This window comes from Salmo trutta, chromosome 37 (genome assembly GCF_901001165.1).
Source record: "Salmo trutta chromosome 37, fSalTru1.1, whole genome shotgun sequence".
Taxonomy (NCBI): domain Eukaryota; kingdom Metazoa; phylum Chordata; class Actinopteri; order Salmoniformes; family Salmonidae; genus Salmo; species Salmo trutta.
In genome coordinates, this window is record NC_042993.1 from 6,293,666 (window position 1) to 6,315,124 (window position 21,459).

The 21,459-nt window shown below is 43.0% G+C and overlaps 1 protein-coding gene across 3 annotated transcripts in view; it reads right to left on the minus strand.

Annotated features, from left to right (window-relative positions):
* The window catches only part of LOC115176512 (copine-4), a 94,408-nt gene that overhangs the window by 16,841 nt on the left and 56,108 nt on the right, over positions 1-21,459 (minus strand). For 2 of the 3 annotated variants that reach the window (XM_029736542.1, XM_029736541.1), the window contains 3 exons: positions 15,142-15,231; positions 7,971-8,069; positions 1,947-2,033 (listed from right to left, as the gene is read on the minus strand). In XM_029736542.1, the coding sequence (XP_029592402.1) occupies positions 1,947-2,033; positions 7,971-8,069; positions 15,142-15,231 (276 nt within the window). The remainder of the gene's footprint in view (positions 1-1,946; positions 2,034-7,970; positions 8,070-15,141; positions 15,232-21,459) is intronic. The other variant, XM_029736543.1, reaches the window with a different exon arrangement.

Here is a 21,459-nt window from a genome sequence, read left to right on the forward strand (position 1 = left end):
AGAAATTGAATAATGTGTCCCTGAACAAAGGGGGGGTCAAAATCAAAAGTAACAGTCAGTATCTGGTGTGGCCACCAGCTGCATTAAGTACTGCAGTGCATCTCCTGCTCATGGACTGCACCAGATTTGCCAGTTCTTGCTGTGAGATGTTACCACACTCTTCCAACAAGGCACCTGCAAGTTCCCGGACATTTCTGGGGGGATTGGCCCTCACCCTCACCCTCCGATACAACAGGTCCCAGACGTGCTCAATGGGATTGAGATCCGGGCTCTTCGCTGGCCATGGCAGAACACTGACATTCCTGTCTTGCAGGAAATCATGCACAGAACGAGCAGTATGGCTGGTGGCATTGTTATGCTGGAGGGTCATGTCAGGATGAGCCTCCACGAAGGGTACCACATGAGGGAGGAGGATGTCTTCCATGTAGCACACAGCGTTAAGATTGCCTGCAATGGCAACAAGCTCAGTCCGATGATGCTGTAACACATCCCCCAAGACCACAACGGACCCTCCACCTCCAAATCGATCCTGCTCCAGAGTACAGGCCTCAGTGTAGCGCTCAGTGAAGAGCACTTTTTGCCAGTCCTATCTGGTCCAGCGACGGTGGGTTTGTGCCCATAGGTGACGTTGTTGCCGGTGATGTCTGGTGAGGACCTGCCTTCCAACAGGTCTACAAGCCCTCAGTCCAGCCTCTCTCAGCCTATTGTGGACCGTCTGAGCACTGATGGAGGGATTGTGCGTTCCTGGTGTAACTCGGGCAGTTGTTGTTGCCATCCTGTACCTGTCCCGCAGGTGTTGTCACATCTGCTCCGGCTCTTTCCTCCCCCTGGCGCTTGAGGGCGCCAGGTTGCCCTGCATCATGCACTCCTGCCATCCATCACGCACACCTGCCTCCCCTCGTCATGCGCATCAGAGTTACTGGACTCACCTGGACTCACTTATCACCTGTTAATTTCCTCCCCTATATTTGTCAGTTCCCCAGCTCTGTTCCCCGCTGCTGCATTGTATTGTTTTTTTGTCCTTAGTATTACTTTTCTGACGCTGTTCCTGTCTGGTTCCATGTTTGTTATTTATTAAATGTTTTACTCCCCATACCTGCTTCGTCTCTCAAGCGTCAACTCATGTGACAGGTGTGATGTTCGGATGTACCGATCCTGTGCAGGTGTTGTTACACATGGTCTGCCACTGCGAGGACGATCAGCTGTCCATTCTGTGTCCCTGTAGCGCTGTCTTAGGCGTCTCACAGTATGGACATTGCAATTTATTGCCCTGGCCACATCTGCAGTCCTCATGCCTCCTTGCAGCATGCCTAAGGCACATTCACGCAGATGAGCAGGGACCCTGGACATCTTTCTTTTGGTGTTTTTCAGAGACAGAAGAAAGGCCTCTTTAGTGTCCTAAGTTTTCATAACTGTGACCTTAATTGCCTACCATCTGTAAGCTGTTAGTGTCTTAACGACCATTCCACAGGTGCATGTTCATTAATTCTTTATGGTTCATTGAACAGTCCTGAAAAGGGACGCTTCTTTTTTTGCTGAGTTTATTTCCTTTGTTGGAGCGGTCACTCGACTATCTTCTCAATATAATAGATCATCTTGGTAAGTAGCAATCTGCCAATAAAGACACTGAGAAAGGCCAGCACTTATTTAATGGGAATCTGTTTACATTTAAAAACAACATTAGCTATTCCACAGTGTCTCCATGCAGACAGAGTTGTCCCCAAAATGACATTCATTTTAAGGCCATCTGTGGGTTCAGCAGATGGAAGAAATGTCATATTAGTCAGATTCCATCTGATCACAACCTTCCTTCACATCCATAACAGAAACAGGATGATAAATGTTCTGGAACCATCTGCCAATGAGATTTAGACATCAGGTTAGAGAAAGTGGTGGGCGGAGGAAGGATGGAATGAGTGTGTGAATGAGAGCGAGTTGTGAATCACCTTGCACTGATTGAGAATGACGATACCAGAGTTCTTGTAATTCTTCTTCTTGATCTGATACTTGGGGTTTATACACTCCCATTGGACCTGGCGTTGATCAAATATAAAAAAACACTATCACAATAAGTACAGTATCATCCCTACAGTATGTGACTTGGTGGAGGGAGACTGACTGTGCTAAACAGAGATTAAAAGCATCATAAAAAAAAAGACTATATCGGCCCATTGGATAACATGGAGCGATGGTAGTGGAGGCCAGACAATGGAGTGAAAGAAAACAATACAATCCACAGCAATGAGAAGTGGCAAGGAAATTGTACTGTGGAGCGTGTTAGGGAGAATAATTAGCAAATCCAAGCAACAGCCTGACAAGGTTTGGTTTCTGGATCGTTTGTTCGTCACTAATGAGGGGAGCGTTATCCATTCATGACTGTACAGATTAGCCCAGTCATTTCAATCTGCTGCTCTAAAACAGAAAACAGCTCCTGTGTTAAAATCCACCACTTTTCCTCTAAGAGTCATGGGAGAGAAAAACAAAACATCAGTCACCTAATCGTCTCAGGGACAGTCTGTCCGTGCTGTTCTCAGTTCACTTTAGCTTACAAAACCGATTATATAACCATTATCGTAAAAGTGGATACCCAACTAGTTGTAACTCCATGAATGATTGGCAGATAATGGGTAAAAAAAACTACATATCTCCATTAGCCAAATCACCAGTTTCAGTAGGAGTCAGCAACCCTTGTGTATCCTACAGCATATGTGGCATTGGAGTCTAATGAAATGGGCCTTACTGTAACGGGTTTAATGCCAGCAGGTCCTGCAGTCTTCTTAAATTCCATGAAGGAGCCAATTAGTGGTGTGACCGGCCTTTAAAAGCTTGCTGCATTTGAGGCCCGAGCACCGTAGGGTTTATTTAGACTACGAAGTGAGCCACATTGTAATATAATTAGCCTAGAAGCCTCAGCCTGGAGCTCCTTTTGTGTGCTAATGAAGACACAGCTGTCTGCCTGCGCCGGTCGGCGTGATGAAGGAGAGCCGTCCAGTTTTGCATGGCCGTACGGGTTGTCACCAGTCATCCTCACCATGAACGTCGACTAATTAAATGCATTCTTTCTTGTTCTTGTTCCAAGGGAAGCTGTTCGGTTTTCAAAACTCTGGACATTAGGTAAATGCCTTCAAAAAGAAAACACTAGAGCATGGCTTAAAACCTGTTAAGGATAGGGGGCAGTATTTTCACGTTCGGATGAAAAACGTACGCAAATTAAACTGCCTGCTTCTCAGACTCAGAAGGTAGGATATGCATATTATTAGTAGATTTGGATAGAAAACACTCTGAAGTTTCTAAAACTATTGAATGATGTCTGTGAGTATAACAGAACTCGTATTGCAGGCAAAAACCTGAGAAAAATTCAATCAGGAAGTGGGAAATCTGAGAATTTGAGTTTTTCTTTTGAATCCTTATCGAAACTACAGTGTCTGTGGGGTCACGTTGCACTTCCTAAGGCTTCCATTGGCTGTCAACAGCCTTTAGAAACTTGTTTCATCCGTCTCCTGTTACTGGGCAGAGAATAGGAGCTCAGTCTGGACCGCCTGAGGACAAAGGACTTGGTTATGCGCAAGCACGCGAGCACGCCGTTCCTTCTTTTTCTTCTGGAATGAATACGCTATTGTCCGGTTGGAATATTATCGACGTTTTATGTTAAAAAGACCCTAAGGATTGATTGTAAATAATATTTGACATGTTTCTACGAACGGTAATGGAACATTTTGACTTTTCGTGTCTGGATTTACGCTCGCGCATTATGCCTTTGGATAGTGATCTGAACGCGTGAACAAAAGGAGGTATTTGGACATAAATATGCAGTTTTTCGAACAAAATGAACATTGCTTGTGGAAGCAGGAGTCCTGGGAGTGCATCCTGACGAAGATCAGCAAAGGTAAGTGAATATTTATAATACTAATTCTGAGTTTAGTTAACTCCAGAACTTTGCTGGTATCTGTATAGCTTGCTTTGATGGTTGAGCTCTGTACTCAGAATATTGAAAAATGTGCTTTCGCTGTAAAGCTATTTTGAAATCTAACACAGCGGTTGCATTAAGGAGAAGTGTGTCTATAATTCTTTCAATAACTGTTGTAAAGTTTATCAACGTTTATGATGAGTATTTTTGTAAATTGATGTGCTCATTCACTACAAGTTTTGGGTGGCAATACATTTTCTGAACATCACGCGCCAATCACGCCGCAATGTAAAATGGGGTTTTTGGATATAAATATGAACTTCATCTAACAAAACATACATGTATTGTCTAACATTGAGTCCTGGGAGTGTCATCTGATGAAGATCGTCAAAGGTTAGTGATTAATTTTAGCTGCATTTCTGGTTTTTGTGATGCCTCTCCTTGCTTGGAAAATGGCTGTGTGGTTTTTCTTGTGAAGTTGATGTCCTAACATAATCTAATGTTTTGCTTTCACCGTAAAGCCTTTTTGAAATCGGACAATGTGGTTGGATAAACGAGAAGATTATCTTTAAAAGGGTGTATAATAGTTGTATGTTTGAGAAAATTGAATTATGAGATTTTTTGTATGCTGTTTTGTATTTCGCGCCCGGCTATTACATTGGCTGTTGGCAAGGGGTTCCGCTAGCGGAACTTCTGTCCATAACAGGTTATTAAAGGCATTATTCAGAACTCGTAAATACCAAACATAAAACTTAAAATGTCTTAAAACAGTCTCCTCAAACTGTCTCTTTAAGTGGTGATGAAGGCTGATCTCTATTAAAAGAGTAAAAAATAAATCTGTCTATATCAAAGTGCCTTCAATTGAAATCAAGGTAAAGTACCCCTTTTAAACATCACTGAGAGTCATGGCTCAAAGGAAAAGTTTTAACGGTATCCTTGGGATGTCCCAACTATGATGTCATCCCATTGAAGTTGAAATTTTAAACGGTTAAGGTAAGGGTTATGGTTGTTAGGGTGAGGGTAGGGGTTAAGGTTAGGGTAGGAATGTCCCTAACTAATGTCCCTCACTAACCATGGCTCAATGGATCCATTACCAAGCATTCTGAGCTGGAAGGAAACGGCAAGGATTCTTTCTCAAACACACCAGGCAGGACAGAACTTTCACTCTCCCACACTCTTGTCCTCCATACAGTGAAGGAGAGAGTGCTGATTTCTGAATTACACTGGCACAGAGAGAGAGAAAGAGGGGACAGTGGCTACCGGATGATGGGGAGGCTCCTGGCTGAGAGAGATCCATTGTCATTTGTTTGGTTTTTCCTGAAGGCTTCTGTCCTACTCTTCCCTGTGGAGTACTGATATATCCTCAGCACCCAATGAGAGAAGTAAGTATGTCCTCCGGGGGGAAAAATGTCCTGAGCCCCAAAATTTGGTCACGTCCCCCAGAGAGAGGAAGCTACCCACTGGTCACGTCCCCCAGAGAGAGGAATCTACTCTCTGGTCACATCCCCCAGAGAGAGGACACTACCCTCTGGTCACATCCCCCAGAGAGAGAACGCTACTCTCTGGTCACATCCCAAAGAGAGAGGACACTACCCTCTGGTCACATCCCCCAGAGAGAGGAATCTACCCTCTGGTCACATCCCCCAGAGAGAGGAAGCTACTCTGGTCACATCCCCCAGAGAGAGGACGCTACTCTCTGGTCACATCCCCCAGAGAGAGGAATCTACCCTCTGGTCACATCCCCCAGAGAGAGGAAGCTACTCTGGTCACATCCCCCAGAGAGAGGACGCTACTCTCTGGTCACATCCCCCAGAGAGAGGACACTACCCTCTGGTCACATCCCCCAGAGAGAGGAAGCTACTCTCTGGTCACATCCCCCAGAGAGAGGAAGCTACTCTCTGGTCACATCCCCCAGAGACAGGACACTACTCTCTGGTCACATCCCCCAGAGAGAGGACACTACCCTCTGGTCACATCCCCCAGAGAGAGGAAGCTACTCTCTGGTCACATCCCCCAGAGAGAGGACGCTAGATAAACCTTCAGAGGAGTTGGATGAAAACAAATCTCCAGTCGGCAACCAACATGAGCTCTGCCTCTCTAACCCACTTTCTCTCTGCTCTGACATATCATCTGGAGAGACATACTTTGCAGTGAGTACAGAACCGTATCAGAGTCTGATTCCTACAGTCTGATAAGTCTTAGGTATATAATAATTACCATATTTCCAGATGGGCTAGTAAAATGAGTAGGTAGATGTTGTCATGACATTGCACTCTTTGGACACAGCGAGCACCATCCCCCTCCCTCTGCACCAGCCCTTTTCTATGCACCATCCCCCTACCTCTGTCTCCCACACCCAGGCTGCTGTGGTCAGAAGAGGTCGTAAATTCCTATGAGGAAACCCTCTCCTCATGGCCACAGTATAGAGAGAGAGTGAGTCTTCATAGAGAGGACAAAGGAATTTATTCCACCTCACAGAACTGGAGAACCGAACGACATTTATGTTCTGGAGAAGGTATAAAAGGTCAGTGAAGAATCCAGCTACGAACTGGTCCGTTTGGTACAATTTTGTGAAACTCATGAGAGACAATACATTACCATAACCATGTTTATAGAAGTCTAAGGTATGAGACTTACATCTAATGGTTGTATAAAATGAATGAATAAGGATGAAGGTATTTGTGAGATGATGGGATGCTATGTAATGATGTTAATGTGAGAGAATTGTATTTCTGTTTAAAGTTTCACTAAGTCCTTGGCACGCCCCCAGGGGCACAGACAGGACCTGGCGTCATGAGACAGCCTTTTTGATGTTCCGAATAAAACCCCCACCTAGGTTTTCTATCACCAGACCACCTTACCTCGATAACGAGAGGGCCAAGGTTTGAGAGGAGACCAACTTACCTCAATAACGAGAGGGCCAAGGTTTGAGACCATGCATTTCTCTTGCTGAGCTTTTAACCATACCACGTGGTTAAACTCTTAGACTATCAATACCGACAGAATAAGAACAAGTCTTTGATATTAATTACTAGTCTGCAGCTAGGAATTCGGTATCATTGAACGCGAAGACCGATAACCGCCGAAACAGCTATTCTATAACGACATGAATGAATGTTACTCTGAACTATCCATTCTAACCACGACAGAGAGAGAGCGAGAGAGGGCGGACAGACTCTCCAACAGAAACAAACTTTTCAACAGAGATCCCGACGACATACTGAGCGTAAATATATATATTGATTGCAATTGTTCCTGAATGAGTAGGCATTCATGTGCAAAGGATTAGCATTTCAATTGTTATAATTATCAACTCTGTAGTGCTTTCTCAGCTGACCCCCACTCCCCTTTTGTCTAACAACCCGCCATGCCGGTTTTGTGACTTAATTTCTTTTTCTCATTTGACAAATTCCAGATGCTACAAGCATGATGATAATGAAAAGATATGGATGCATTGTCACATTGTATAAATGATTGGAGACAAGCACAGGAATACGTAATAGGGGGTTTTAATACTCCACCCAAATTACACAACATGCCATGAGAAGCCCAAAACAAACACGTATACAAACACACAAGGATGTAACCCAAACAAAAGAGCGAGGTTAAACCTCTAATAAATACACAGGACGAGACCCGGAATAACAATGCACGGGACGAGACCCGGAATAACACTGCATGGGACCCGTAATAACAATTGCATAAAACACGCAGCACGAACGCCAAAACACAGGTACTCACAGGACCAACAGACATGTTAACAATAATCGACCAGGACAATGTGGAACAGAGGGCACATATATACAATTACTCATCAGGAAAAATGGTAACCAGGAGTGTGTAATTAGACAGTTCAGTGAAGTCTAGAAGGCCGGTGATGTAGAACTCCGGAACTGGTGCAAGGAATGAGCAGCAGTACCGGGGGAATCCATGACAGGAATCTAGAAATGATCATTTTACAAACCTGATTGATGCCCTCGCTACCTAAAAGAAAAACACTCAACGCTATCTAAAAAAACAGCCAACCCCACTTATAAACTCACACAACACCTGTACAGCCTACCTGTCTCCCATCCATTGCCCCTCTCATCTCTTTGAATGTGGCCTGATATTCACCAATATAGTCATGCTTCCCATTGGAGTCCCAGTCCCACACTGTGCACTGATAGAGAGAGAGAGAGAGAGAGAGAGAGAGAGAGAGAGAGAGAGAGAGAGAGAGAGAGAGAGAGAGAGAGAGAGAGAGAGAGAGAGAAAGGGGGGGTGCGAGAGAGAGATAAGAGAAGAGAGAAAGAGTAGGTTAGAAAAAGTGATTTCAGTTAATGAACAAATACTACGGTGTCAATATGAACAAATCACCTAACCTATCTGTGAATATTGCAGTTGAACAAGATCTCCAGACTGAATGTGACTAACTTTGTGGTGTCATGTAGATTCTGGCATGGTTGAAAGCTCTTCCCCTGGTGTTCACACTCATTACAACTCACTGGGACCAGTTTTAGAAAACTAGAGCAGACTCCCCTGTGATGCTTCTCCATTAATAAATCAGTAAGGCGACATTTCTGGAGTTTTAATAGTCTCATGAAATATAGAATTGAGGATGTGAAAGAAGGCTTTTGACGAAAGACAGAGAGAGAGAGCATTGAATTTGTGTGTGTGTGTATATGTTAATTTTGTTTAACATTATACATTTTTAAATTAATTACTGCACTTAATTTTTAAGCACACGTTTTATCATAATTTCTTATAAAAAGATCTGCCAGCGGTATTTTGCAGATGGGGAACACTAACTGGACCAGGCAAAGAGTACCCCCTCACCCCCCTCCCTTTTCTCCTTAGTAAGTGGTTTCTTCCAAGGTGCGCCACCGAGCAAAGATATGCTAGGCAGGTCGCTAGATACTCTTGTGCATGCAGACAGTATCGTCAGTTGAGGACGAGAGAGAATGTTGAGTTATATGCACAGCGTTTGATTTGATTTTAGCTGCCAGTGATGGGCAGGACTCGCAGGAGGTATGTTTGTAAATCGTTGTCCAGGTCGTTGTCCTGTTGGAAGGTGAACCTTCATCTGTCACGTTCTGACCTGTAAAGGTGTTATTTGTTAGTGTTTAGTATGGTCAGGATGTGGCAGGGGGTATTTTGTTTATATGTTTCGGGGATTGTTAGTCTATGTGTATAGACAAGGGGTGTTTGATTAGAGTGGTCTAGAGTTTTGGTATATGTTCTATGTTAGGGCATTTTCTATGTTTATTCTAGTCACTCTGTTTCTATGTGCAGTTTTGTTCTTGACCTTCAATTGGAAGCAGCGGCTCCTCGTTCTTGGGGACCTGCAATGTTGCAGACATTTTTTGGTAAACTTCCCCAGATCTGTGCCCCGACACAATCCTGTCTCGGCGCTCTATGGACAATTCCTTTGACCTCATGGCTTGGTTTTTGCTCTGACATGTACTGTCAACTGTGGGACATTACATAGACAGGTGTGTCCCTTTCCAAATCATGTCCAATCAATTTAATTTACTACAGGTGGACTCCAATCAAGTTGTAGAAACATCTCAAGCATGATCAATGGAAACAGGAAGCACCTGAGCTCAATTTCGAGTCTCATAGCAAAGGGTCCTAATATTTATGTAAATCAGGTATTTCTGTTTTTTACTTTTAATAAACTTGCAAAATTTCTAAAAAACGATTTTTGCTTTGTCATTATGGGGTATTTTGTGTAGATTGAGGATTTGTATTTATTTAAATATTTTTTAAATAAGGCTGTAACGTAACAAAATGTGGAAAAGGGGATGGGGTCTGAATACTTCCGAATGCACTGTATATACAGTAACAGTGTGGCAGTTGTACTAAACTCCTAAGGCATAACATTTGTCATAGAATCAATGTGCATCATTCATTAAAATGATATTTGAACAGGTAAAGAGGTATGCTTAGATAACCTTCTTTTTTTCACTTCTTTTTATGTACATAATATTAGGCACAGTGATTATGGCTCTAGATTACAGGAACAAGCTGTTTCAGTTGTTCGAAAAACACAAAATCCTCAGAATTACAGATGGGGGCTGGCCAGTCCCACACACACACACACAGCCTTCATCCTCACGTACCTCTAAAATAATGGGTGCATGACGCCCCTGTTTGTGTGTGTGTTGCTGTGTGTGTGTGTGTTTCACATGGATCATAGATAAATAAACTGACCTCTGACCCTCATTTGGCCATTAGCTATGCTGAACATTCATCTATGATACACATTCACTACAGTGGCCATTCCAGGACAGCCTCCTACATCCATGGTTGTGTCAAGTGTCAGAACCGTGGCCTTGTAACGTCTGTTTAATACGTGTGTTCAATTAATGCTCTTGTATTATACAGTTTGTGATAAGGAGGTTAACCTGAGCTAACATTAACAGCATCTTGTGAAAAGTCCCATTGGAGGGGAAGACATTTTATTATCCATTAAAACTAGAGGCATATTAACTCCACAGGGAATCATTCACTATCACTGCTTCTGACACCCACACACACATACACCCACACACACACATCCACCCACCCATACACCCACATACACCCACACCCCTAACACATATCCACCCACACCCCACACACTCGGTCATGCTTAAGTGGATATTATAGAATGGAAATCTGACACTGGGTTAAGGGGATCAGAAGGACATTGACACATGCTTGTCAGCCATCCGCATCTCTCTCCACAGCAACCCCTCTTTTCCTCCTTAAGTAACCATGAATAATGCAAGGACAAGAGGGTCATTTCCCTTTGAAGGCCCTGTCTCTCAGCTCCATCCAGATACTGGGGTGGCAGGGTAGCCTAGTGGTTAGAGTGTTGGGCTAGTAACCTGAAAGGTTGCAAGTTCAAATTCCTCAGTTGACAAGGTACAGATCTGTTGTTCTGCCCCTGAACAAGGCAGTTAACCCACTGTTCCTAGGCCGTCATTGAAAATAAGAATTTGTTCTTAACTGACTTGCCTTGTTAAATAAAGGTTTAAAAAAAATACCCTACCAGGTAGACGGTGAGACTCCTCATTGGGCTTGGCAAGGAGAGCTAAATTGGTGTCTTTTCTACACGACTCTCTTTTCCTCTGGTGAAAGGCTCAACCAATTGGGTAGCTGTCCAATTAACAAGAAGGGATATTCAGGGGGCAGGGAGGTTGAAGGGGAGGGCGGGACTTTCATCCAAAACCATTAGCTTCCCTCATTAACTAGACAGAACTAGAAGAGCTGGGTCATATGGAAACTGCTTCAATATCAGAATACTGACATAATCTACTGTATGGATTCTAGAGATAAATATTCTAAACTCAAGTGTGCAGTTGAAATGACTAAAGAACTTCAAAGAACTTCTCACATTTCAATAAGATGATGACTGAGACCCAAAGGAAGAGAGAGGCCTACCACCCTGCTTTCTAAGCATTTACATACTGTCACAATGTGTTAGTTTAGCTGACCGTTCCATTTCACAGATTTGTATAATTTAACATTACTTTTAGATAGCCCTGGCTGGCAAAGGTCTTCGTTTTGTGTTAGGAGGGTATGGCTAGTGGTGTGGGGGCTGTGCTTTGGCAAAGTGGGTGGGGTTATATCCTGCCTGTTTGGCCCTGTCCGGGGGTATCATCAGATGGGGCCACAGTGTCTTCTGATCCCTCCTTTCTCAGCCTCCAGTATTTATGCTGCAGTAGTTTATGTGCCGGGGGGCTAGGGTCAGTCTGTTACATCTGGAGTATTCTCTTGTCTTATCCGGTGTCCTGTGTGAATTTAAATATGCTCTCTCTAATTCTCTCTCTCTTTCTTTCTTTCTCTCGGAGGACCTGAGCCCTAGGACCATGCCTCGGGACTACCTGGCATGATGACTCCTTGCTGTCCCCAGTCCACCTGGCCATGCTGCTGCTCCAGTTTCAACTGTTCTGCCTGCGGCTACGGAACCCTGACCTGTTCACCGGACGTGCTTGTTGCACCCTCGACAACTACAATGATTATTATTATTTGACCATGCTGGTCATTTATGAACATTTTAACATCTTGACCATGTTCTGTTATAATATCCACCCGGCACAGCCAGAAGAGGACTGGCCACCCCTCATAGCCTGGTTCCTCTCTAGGTTTCTTCCTAGGTTTTTGCCTTTCTAGGGAGTTTTTCCTAGGGAGTTTTTCCTAGCCACCGTGCTTCTTTCACATGCATTGCTTGCTGTTTGGGGTTTTAGGCTGGGTTTCTGTACAGCACTTTGAGATTTCAGCTGATATACGAAGGGCTATATAAATACATTTGATTTTGATTTGATATGGCTGAATATTATCTGTCTATTGATGGTTGTTGGGAACAATGCTCTTTGCTGCTCGCTGATGTGTCTGTGCTTTCCAGCAATGACACCGTTGGATCCAATAGTCACCATTGCTAGCCGTGCTTCAAATATAATGTTCCCTGACATGTTCTAACTGAGCTACCCCTATGATGCTACCATTATGGTCTACTATTATGATGCTACTATTATGATGCTACTATTATGATGCTACCATTATAGTCTACTATTATGATGCTACTATTATGATGCTACCATTATGGTCTACTATTATGATGCTACTATTATGATGCTACTATTATGATGCTACCATTATGGTCTCCTATTATGATGCTACATTATGGTCTCCTATTATGATGCTACATTATGGTCTCCTATTATGATGCTACCATTATGGTCTACCATTATGGTCTACCATTATGATGCTACCATTATGGTCTACCATTATGATGCTACCACTATGGTCTACCATTATGATGCTACTATTATGATGCTACCATTATGGTCTACTATTATGATGCTACTATTATGAAGCTACCATTATGATGCTACCATTATGGTCTCCTATTATGATGCTACCATTATGGTCTACCATTATGATGCTACCATTATGGTCTACCATTATGATGCTACCATTATGGTCTACTATTATGATGCTACCATTATGGTCTACTATTAAGATGCTACCACTATGGTCTACTATTACGATTCTACTATTATGGTCTACTATTATGATGCTACCATTATGGTCTACTATTACGATGCTACTATTATGGTCTACTATTATGATGCTACCATTATGGTCTACTATTATGATGCCACCATTATGGTCTACTATTATGATGCTACCATTATGGTCTACTATTACGATGCTACTATTATGGTCTACTATTATGATGCTACCATTAAGGTCTACTATTATGGTGCTACTATTATGATGTTACTATTATGGTCTACTATTATGATGCTACTATTATGATGCTACCATTATGGTCTACTATTATGATGCTACTATTATGATGCTACTATTATGATGCTACCATTAAGGTCTACTATTATGGTGCTACTATTATGATGTTACTATTATGGTCTACTATTATGATGCTACTATTATGATGCTACCATTATGGTCTACTATTATGATGCTACTATTATGATGCTACTATTATGATGTTACTATTATGGTCTACTATTATGATGCTACTATTATGATGCTACTATTATGATGCTACCATTATGGTCTACTATTATGATGCTACTATTATGATGCTACTATTATGGTCTACTATTATGATGCTACCATTATGTGCTACTATTATGATGTTACTATTATGGTCTACTATTATGGTGCTACTATTATGATGTTACTATTATGGTCTACTATTATGATGCTACTATTATGATATTAATATTATGAGGCTACTATTATGAGGCTACTATTATGATGCTACTATTATGATGCTACCATTATGTGCTACTATTATGGTGCTACTATTATGTGCTACTATTATGGTGCTAGTGGGCAAGGCAGCATGGGACTCACCATGTCCCACTGGATGATCAATACCAACAGACAAACAGGAAGCTCTTTCCCTGTAACCACTGGTTGTTAAGCAGTGGCTCTGTATAATTTCAATACTTATTTCAAAAAGGTTTGCTGATACCGTGGGTGCAGTTAATATTGGTAGTAATATGGTCAGACAGTTTCTTAGCCTTCAACGTTTAAATGTGAATGATCTCTTTAGCTCCATGTCATTTCCTGCCCTGGGGGTAATTGCTGTTGGCCCCACCAACACACATCCAACCCTACAGTGACCTCATCACTCATACCCCTAAAGAGCAACACCGTGGCAACTGGGGCTGATTGAAATCTTGGGATGGAGAGGAGAGGTGTGATTGGCAACATGGAGGGATTGGGACAAGAGGTAGGTGGGAGGGGAGTTGGGGGGGGGCGTTGAGAGCTTAACCTCCTCCCACCTCAGCACCACCCTCTCTTTTTCCTTGACTGGAGAGGAGGGAATGAAGAATAGAGGGAAGGAGAGAGAGAAAGAGAGAGAGAGAGAGAGAGAGACTCAGTGCCCCTAAACACAATGAGACACTGCTGCAGCTCATTGTTGGTGCCTAAATGTTTAATGAGAAAGTCTTATTTGTTTAGAGCAGGCCCTTCAGGTGCGCATTAGACTAACAGTAGTTTAATGATTTAGTAATGCCAGGGAGTTAGAAAGGGGGAAAAAGGCAATAATACACACACACACACACACACACACACACACACACACGAGGCAATAAAGGAAAAGGGGAAAGATGCCGACCATGTGAGACAGAGGGAGGGGGGCTGAAAGAGAACATGAGAGGGATGAAAGAGGAGGAGTTATAAAGGTGGTGGGGGCGGGGCGTTTGAGAGTCTCTCTCTTTCCACTCCCCTGGTCTAATAGATGTCCGCCGTCTTGGTCCTGTATGATCAGGCCAAGCCACAAATGACTCGTCTAGAGAGCCCTCAAACTCAACTCTGGACCTCGAAGCCAGTTCATTTTTACATTGTTCCCCTCTAATCAGGGACTGATTGACTGGAGAGGAGGGAATGAAGAATAAAGGGAAGGAGAGAGAGAGACTAATCAGGGACTGATTTAGACCTGGGACACCAGGTGGGTGGTATTAATGATCAGGTAGAACAGAAAACCAGGGGTAAGAGTTGAATACCCCTGCTATAGAGAATCCCCTTCCTCCGTAGTCCAGCCCTCCCTCCTAACTCTAGTAGACAAACCCCTTATAGGATTGAGGCCATGGTGCTGAAATCTGTATTGCTCACCTGCCAGTCAATCCACTACTGTGGCAAAAGTGGTCAATCAGGTCCCCTGGGCTGGAGAGAAGACATAGAGCCAAGCACATACATACATACAATCAATCAGACAGACACATCTGTACCTTTAGAGGCCTGTCATGGTCTCCACTGCAAAGGGAATTCAGGGAAGTCTTGAAGGTTTTCCACACCGGGTTAAGGTTGTTCATAACAGTCTGTGAGTGAAACAGGAAAGAGAAAAGTAAGTAAGCTAAAGTAATCCAGGTCCTGCAGTGCCTAGCTCCGTTCCCACTCCCCAGGTGCGCTCATTTGTTGACTTCTGTAGCCGTAAAAGCCTTGGTTTCATGCATGTTAATCTGTTAGGGCTAGGGGGCAGTATTTACATGGCCGGATAAAAAACGTACCCGATTTAATCTGGTTACTACTCCTGCCCAGTAACTAGAATATGCATATAATTATTGGCTTTGGATAGAAAACACCCTAAAGTTTCTAAAACTGTTTGAATGGTGTCTGTGAGTATAACAGAACTCATATGGCAGGCAAAAACCTGAGAGGATTTCATGCAGGAAGTGGCCTGTCTGACAAGGTGTTGTTGTTCTTGCCTCTGTTTATTGAAGACTCAGGATCTTAGCTGTAACGTGACACTTCCTACGGCTCCCATAGGCTCTCAGAGCCCGGGAAAAAGCTGAACGATATCGAGGCAGCCTCTGGCTGAAACACATTATCGCCTTTGCCAAGTGGCCGATCAGAGGACAAAGGGCTTAGGCGCGTGCCCGAGTCGACCCCATGCTGTATTTTCTTTCGTCTGTTTACCTAATTGCAGATTCCCGGTCGGAATATTATCGCTTTTTTACGAGAAAAATGGCATAAAAATAGATTTTAAACAGCGGTTGACATGCTTCGAAGTACGGTAATGAAATATTTAGAAATCTTTTGTCACGAAATGCGCCGTGCGCGTGACCCTTATTTACCATTCGGATAGTGTCTTGAACGCACGAACAAAATGCCGCTGTTGGAACATAATATGGATTATTTGGGACCAAACCAACATTTGTTATTGAAGTAGAAGTCCTGGGAGTGCATTCTGACGAAGAACAGGAAAGGTAATCAAACTTTTCTAATAGTAAATCGGAGTTTGGTGAAGGCTAAACTTGCTGGGTGTCTAAATAGCTAGCCCTGTGATGCCGGGCTATCTACTTAGAATATCCTGTTGGGGCTAGGGGGCAGTATTGAGAATTTTGAAACAAATATGTGCCCATTTTTAACTGCCTCCTACACCAACTCAGAAGCTAGAATATGCATATTATTGTTCAGGTTTGCATAGAAAACACTGAATTTTGTAAAACTGTTTGAATGGTGTCTGTAAGTATAACAGAACTCATATGGCAGTCAAAACCCTGAGACAAATTCTGACAGGAAGTGGATACCTGATGTGTTGAATTACCTTTAAGCCTATGCCATTGAAACACACAGGGGCTTATTAATCGTTGAGCACTTCCTATGGCTTCCACTAGATGTCACCAGTCTTTACAAAGTGGTTTGAATCTGCTACTGTGAGATCTGACCGAACAAGAGCCTTGGAACGGTGGTGGCCGATAAGACTCTGGCGCGCGAGTTCATGTTGGGTACTCTCGTTCCAATACATTTTAAAAGAGAATGCAATCGTCCGCCTTGAATATTATTCATGTTCTGGTTGAAAAAGGCACTAATGATTTATGCTATACAACGTTTGACATGTTTGAACGAACGTAAATATTTTTTTCCCCCTCTTTCATGAAGACAAGTCCGGCGGGCGTAGTTCATGTGCTAACGACATGGAGCTTTTTGGACATAAATTATGAGCTTTTTCGAACAAAACTACATTTGTTATGGACCTGGGATTCCTGGAAGGGACATCTAATGAAGAGAATCAAAGGTAATGGATTATTTACATAGTATTTTCGATTTTAGATCTCTCCAACATGGCAGTTAGTCTGTATCGCAAAGCGTATTTTTCTGGGCGCAGTGCTCAGATTATTGCAAAGTGTGATTTCCCAGTAAGGTTATTTTTAAATCTGGCAAACCGGTTGCGTTCAAGAGATGTAAATCTATAATTCTTTGAATGACAATATAATATTTTACAAATGTTTTCGAATAGTAATTATTTAATTTGTTGTGCTGATTGACTGGCGGTTATTGGAGGGAAAAGATTTCCTCAACATCAACGCCATAGTAAAACGCTGTTTTTGGATATAAATATGAACTTGATAGAACAAAAAATGGATGTATTGTCTAACATAATGTCCTAGGAGTGTCATCTGATGGAGATTGTCAAAGGTTAGTGCATAATTTTAGCTGGTTTTCTGCTTTTGGTGATGCGTGTCTTTGCATTGACAAAACATTACACACAGCTATTTTCAATGTACTGTCCTAACATAATCTAACTTTATGCTTTCGCCGTAAAGCCTTTTTGAAATCGGACAACGTGGTTAGATTAAGGAGATGTTTATCTTTCAAAGGGTGTAAGATAGTTGTATGTTTGAGAAATTTGAATTATGACATTAATTGTTTTCAAATTTGGCGCTCTTGATATTTCACCTGTTGTTGATAGGGTGTACCAGGGGTGGGACGCTTGCGTCCCACATAGCCCACAGAGGATATTGCAAAATGTGCTTTCACCGAAAAGCTATTTTAAAATCGGACATATCGAGTGCATAGAGGAGTTCTGTATCTATAATTCTTAAAATAATTGTTATGCTTTTTGTGAACGTTTATCGTGAGTAATTTAGTAAATTGTTAGTAAATTCGCCGGAAGTTTGCGGGGGGGTATGCTAGTTCTGAACGTCACATGCTAATGTAAAAAGCTGGTTTTTGATATAAATATGAACTTGATTGAACAAAACATGCATGTATTGTATAACATAATGTCCTAGGTGTGTCATCTGATGAAGATCATCAAAGGTTAGTGCTGCATTTAGCTGTCTTCTGGGTTTTTGTGACATTATATGCTAGCTTGAAAAATGGGTGTCTGATTATTTCTGGCTGGGTACTCTGCTGACATAATCTAATGTTTTGCTTTTGTTGTAAAGCCTTTTTGAAATCGGACAGTGTGGTTAGATTAACGAGAGTCTTGTCTTTAAAATGCTGTAAAATAGTCATATGTTTGAGAAATTGAAGTAATAGCATTTCTAAGGTATTTGAATATCGCGCCACAGGATTCAACTGGCTGTTATGTAGGTGGGACGATTTGGTGCCACCTGCCCTAAAGAGGTTACCATTAGAAGCCTACTCCCTAAGTTTGTTTTACTCACTGCTTTAGCACACTCTGCCAACCTGGATATCTTAGCCGTGTCTGAATCCTGGCTTAGGAAAACCACCAAAAACACTGAAATCTCCATCGCTAACCATAACATTTTCTGCCAAGATAGAACTGCCAAAGGGGGCGGTGTTGCAATCTACTGCAAAGATAGCCTGCAGGGTTCTGTATTACTATCCAAGTCTGTACCCAAACAATTCGAGCTTCTACTTCTAAAAATTCACCTTTCCAGAAACAAGTCTCTCACTATTGCCGCTTGCTATAGACCTCCCTCTGCCCCCAGCTGTGCCCTCGATACCATATGTGAATTGATTGCCCCCATCTATCTTCTGAGCTCATGCTACTAGGTGACCTAAACTGGGACATGCTTAACACCCCGGCCATCCTACAATCTAAGCTTGATGCCCTCAATCTTACACAAATTATCAATGAACCTACCAGGTACAAGCCCAAATCCGTAAACACGGGCACCCTCATAGATGTCATCCTAACTAACTCGCCCTCCAAATACACCTCTGCTGTTTTCAATCAAGATCTCAGCAAGCACTGCCTCATTGCCTGCATCCGTAATGGGTCTGCGACCAAATGACCACCCCTCATCACTGTCAAACGCTCCCTAAAACACTTCAGCGAGCAGGCCTTTCTAATCGACCTGGCCGGGGTATCCTGGAATGACATTGACCTCATCCTGTCAGTAGATGATGCCTGGCTATTCTTTAAAAGTGCCTTCCTCACCATCTTAAATAAGCATGCCCCACTCCAAAAATGTAGAACTAGGAATAGATATAGTCCTTGGTTCACTCCAGAACTGTCTGCCCTTGACCAGCACAAAAACATCCTGTGACGATCTGCATTAGCATCGAATAGTCCCCGTGATATGCAACTTTTCAGGGAAGTTAGGAACAAATATACACAGGCAGTTAGAAAAGCTAAGGCTAGCTTTTTCAAACAGAAATTTGCATCCTGTAGTACTAACTCAAAAAAGTTCTGGGACACTGTAAAGTCCATGTAGAATAAGAGCACCTCCTCCCAGCTGCCCACTGCTCTGAGGCTAGGAAACACTGTTACCACCGATAAATCCACTATAATTGAGAACTTCAATAAGCATTTCTCTACGGCTGGCCATGCTTTCTACCTGGCTACCCCTACCCCGGTCAACTGCCCAGCACCCTCCACAGCAACCCGCCAAAGCCCCCACCAATTCTCCTTCACCCAAATCCAGATAGCTGATGTTCTGAAAGAGCTGCAAAATCTGGACCCATACAAATCAGCCGGGCTAGACAATCTGGACCCTCTCTTTCTAAAACGATCTGCCGAAATTGTTGCAACCCCTATTACTAGCCTGTTCAACCTCTCTTTCGTATCGTCTGAGATTCAGAAAGATTGTAAAGCTGCCGCGGTCATCCCCTTCTTCAAAGGGGGTGACACTCTAGACCCAAACTGCTACAGACCTATATCTATCCTACCCTGTCTTTCTAAGGTCTTCGAAAGCCAAGTTAACAAACAGATTACCGACCATTTCGAATCCCACCGTACCTTCTCTGCTATGCAATCTGGTTTCAGAGCTGGTCATGGGTGCACCTCAGCCACGCTCAAGGTCCTAAACGACATCATAACCACCATCGATAAGAGACATTACTGTGCAGCCGTATTCATCGACCTGGCCAAGGCTTTCGACTCTGTCAATCACCGCATTCTTATTGGCAGACTCGGCAGCCTTAGTTTCTCAAATGATTGCCTCGCCTGGTTTACCAACTTCTCTGATAGAGTTCAGTGTGACAAATCGGAGGGCCTGTTGTCCGGACCTCTGGCAGTCTCTATGGGTGTGCCACAGGGTTCAATTCTCTTCTCTGTATACATCAATGATGTTGCTCTTGCTGCTGGTGATTCTCTGATCCAACTCTACGCATATGACACCATTCTGTATACTTCTGGCCCCTCTTTGGACACTGTGTTAACTAACCTCCAGATGAGCTTCAATTCCATCCAACTCACCTTCCGTGGCACCCAACTGCTCTTAAATACAAGTAAAACTAAATGCATGCTCTTCAACCGATCACTGCCCGCACCTGCTCGCCCGTCCAGCATCACTACTCTGGGTGGCTCTGACTTACAATACATGGACAACTACAAATACCTGGGTGTCTGGTTAGACTGTAAACTCTCCTTCCAGACTCACATTAAGCATCTCCAATCCAAAATTAAATCTAGAATTGGCTTCCTATATCGCAACAAAGCATCCTTCACTCATGCTGCCAAACATACCCTCGTAAAACTGACCATCCTACCGATCCTCAACTTTGGTGATGTCATCTATAAAATAGCCTTCAACACTCTACTCAACAAACTGGATGCAGTCTGTCACAGTGCCATCCGTTTTGTCACCAAAGCCCCATACGCTACCCACCATTACAACCTGTACGCTCTCGTTGGTTGGCCCTCGCTTCATACTCATCGCCAAACCCACTGGCTACAGGTTATCTACAAGTCTCTGCTAGGTAAAGCCCCGCCTTATCTCAGCTCACTGGTCACCATAGCAGCACCCACTCGTAGCATGCGCTCCACCAGGTATATCTCACTGGTCCCCCCCAAAGCCGATTCCTCCATTGGTCGTCTTTCCTTCCAGTTCTCTGCTGCCAATGACTGGAACGAACTGCAAAAATCTCTGAAACTGGAGACCCATATCTCCCTCACTAGCTTTAAGCACCAGCTGTCAGAGCAGCTCACAGATCACTGCACCTGTACATAGCCCATCTGTAAACAGCCCATCTATCTACCTACCTCATCCCCATACTGTATTTATTTATATATCTTGCTCCTTTGCACCCCAGTATCTCTACTTGCACATTCATCTTCTGCACATCTACCATTCCAGTGTTTAATTGCTATATTGTAATTACTTCGCCACCATGGTCTATTTATTGCCTTAAATTACCTCATTTGCACTCACTGTATATAGACTTTTTCTTTTCTTTTGTTCTACTGTATTATTGACTGTATGTTTTGTTTATTCCATGTGTAACTCTGTGTTGTTGTATGTGTCGAATTGCTATGCTTTATCTTGGCCAGGTCGCAGTTGCAAATGAGAACTTGTTCTCAACTAGCCTACCTGGTTAAATAAAGGTGAAATAAAAAAATAAAAAATAAA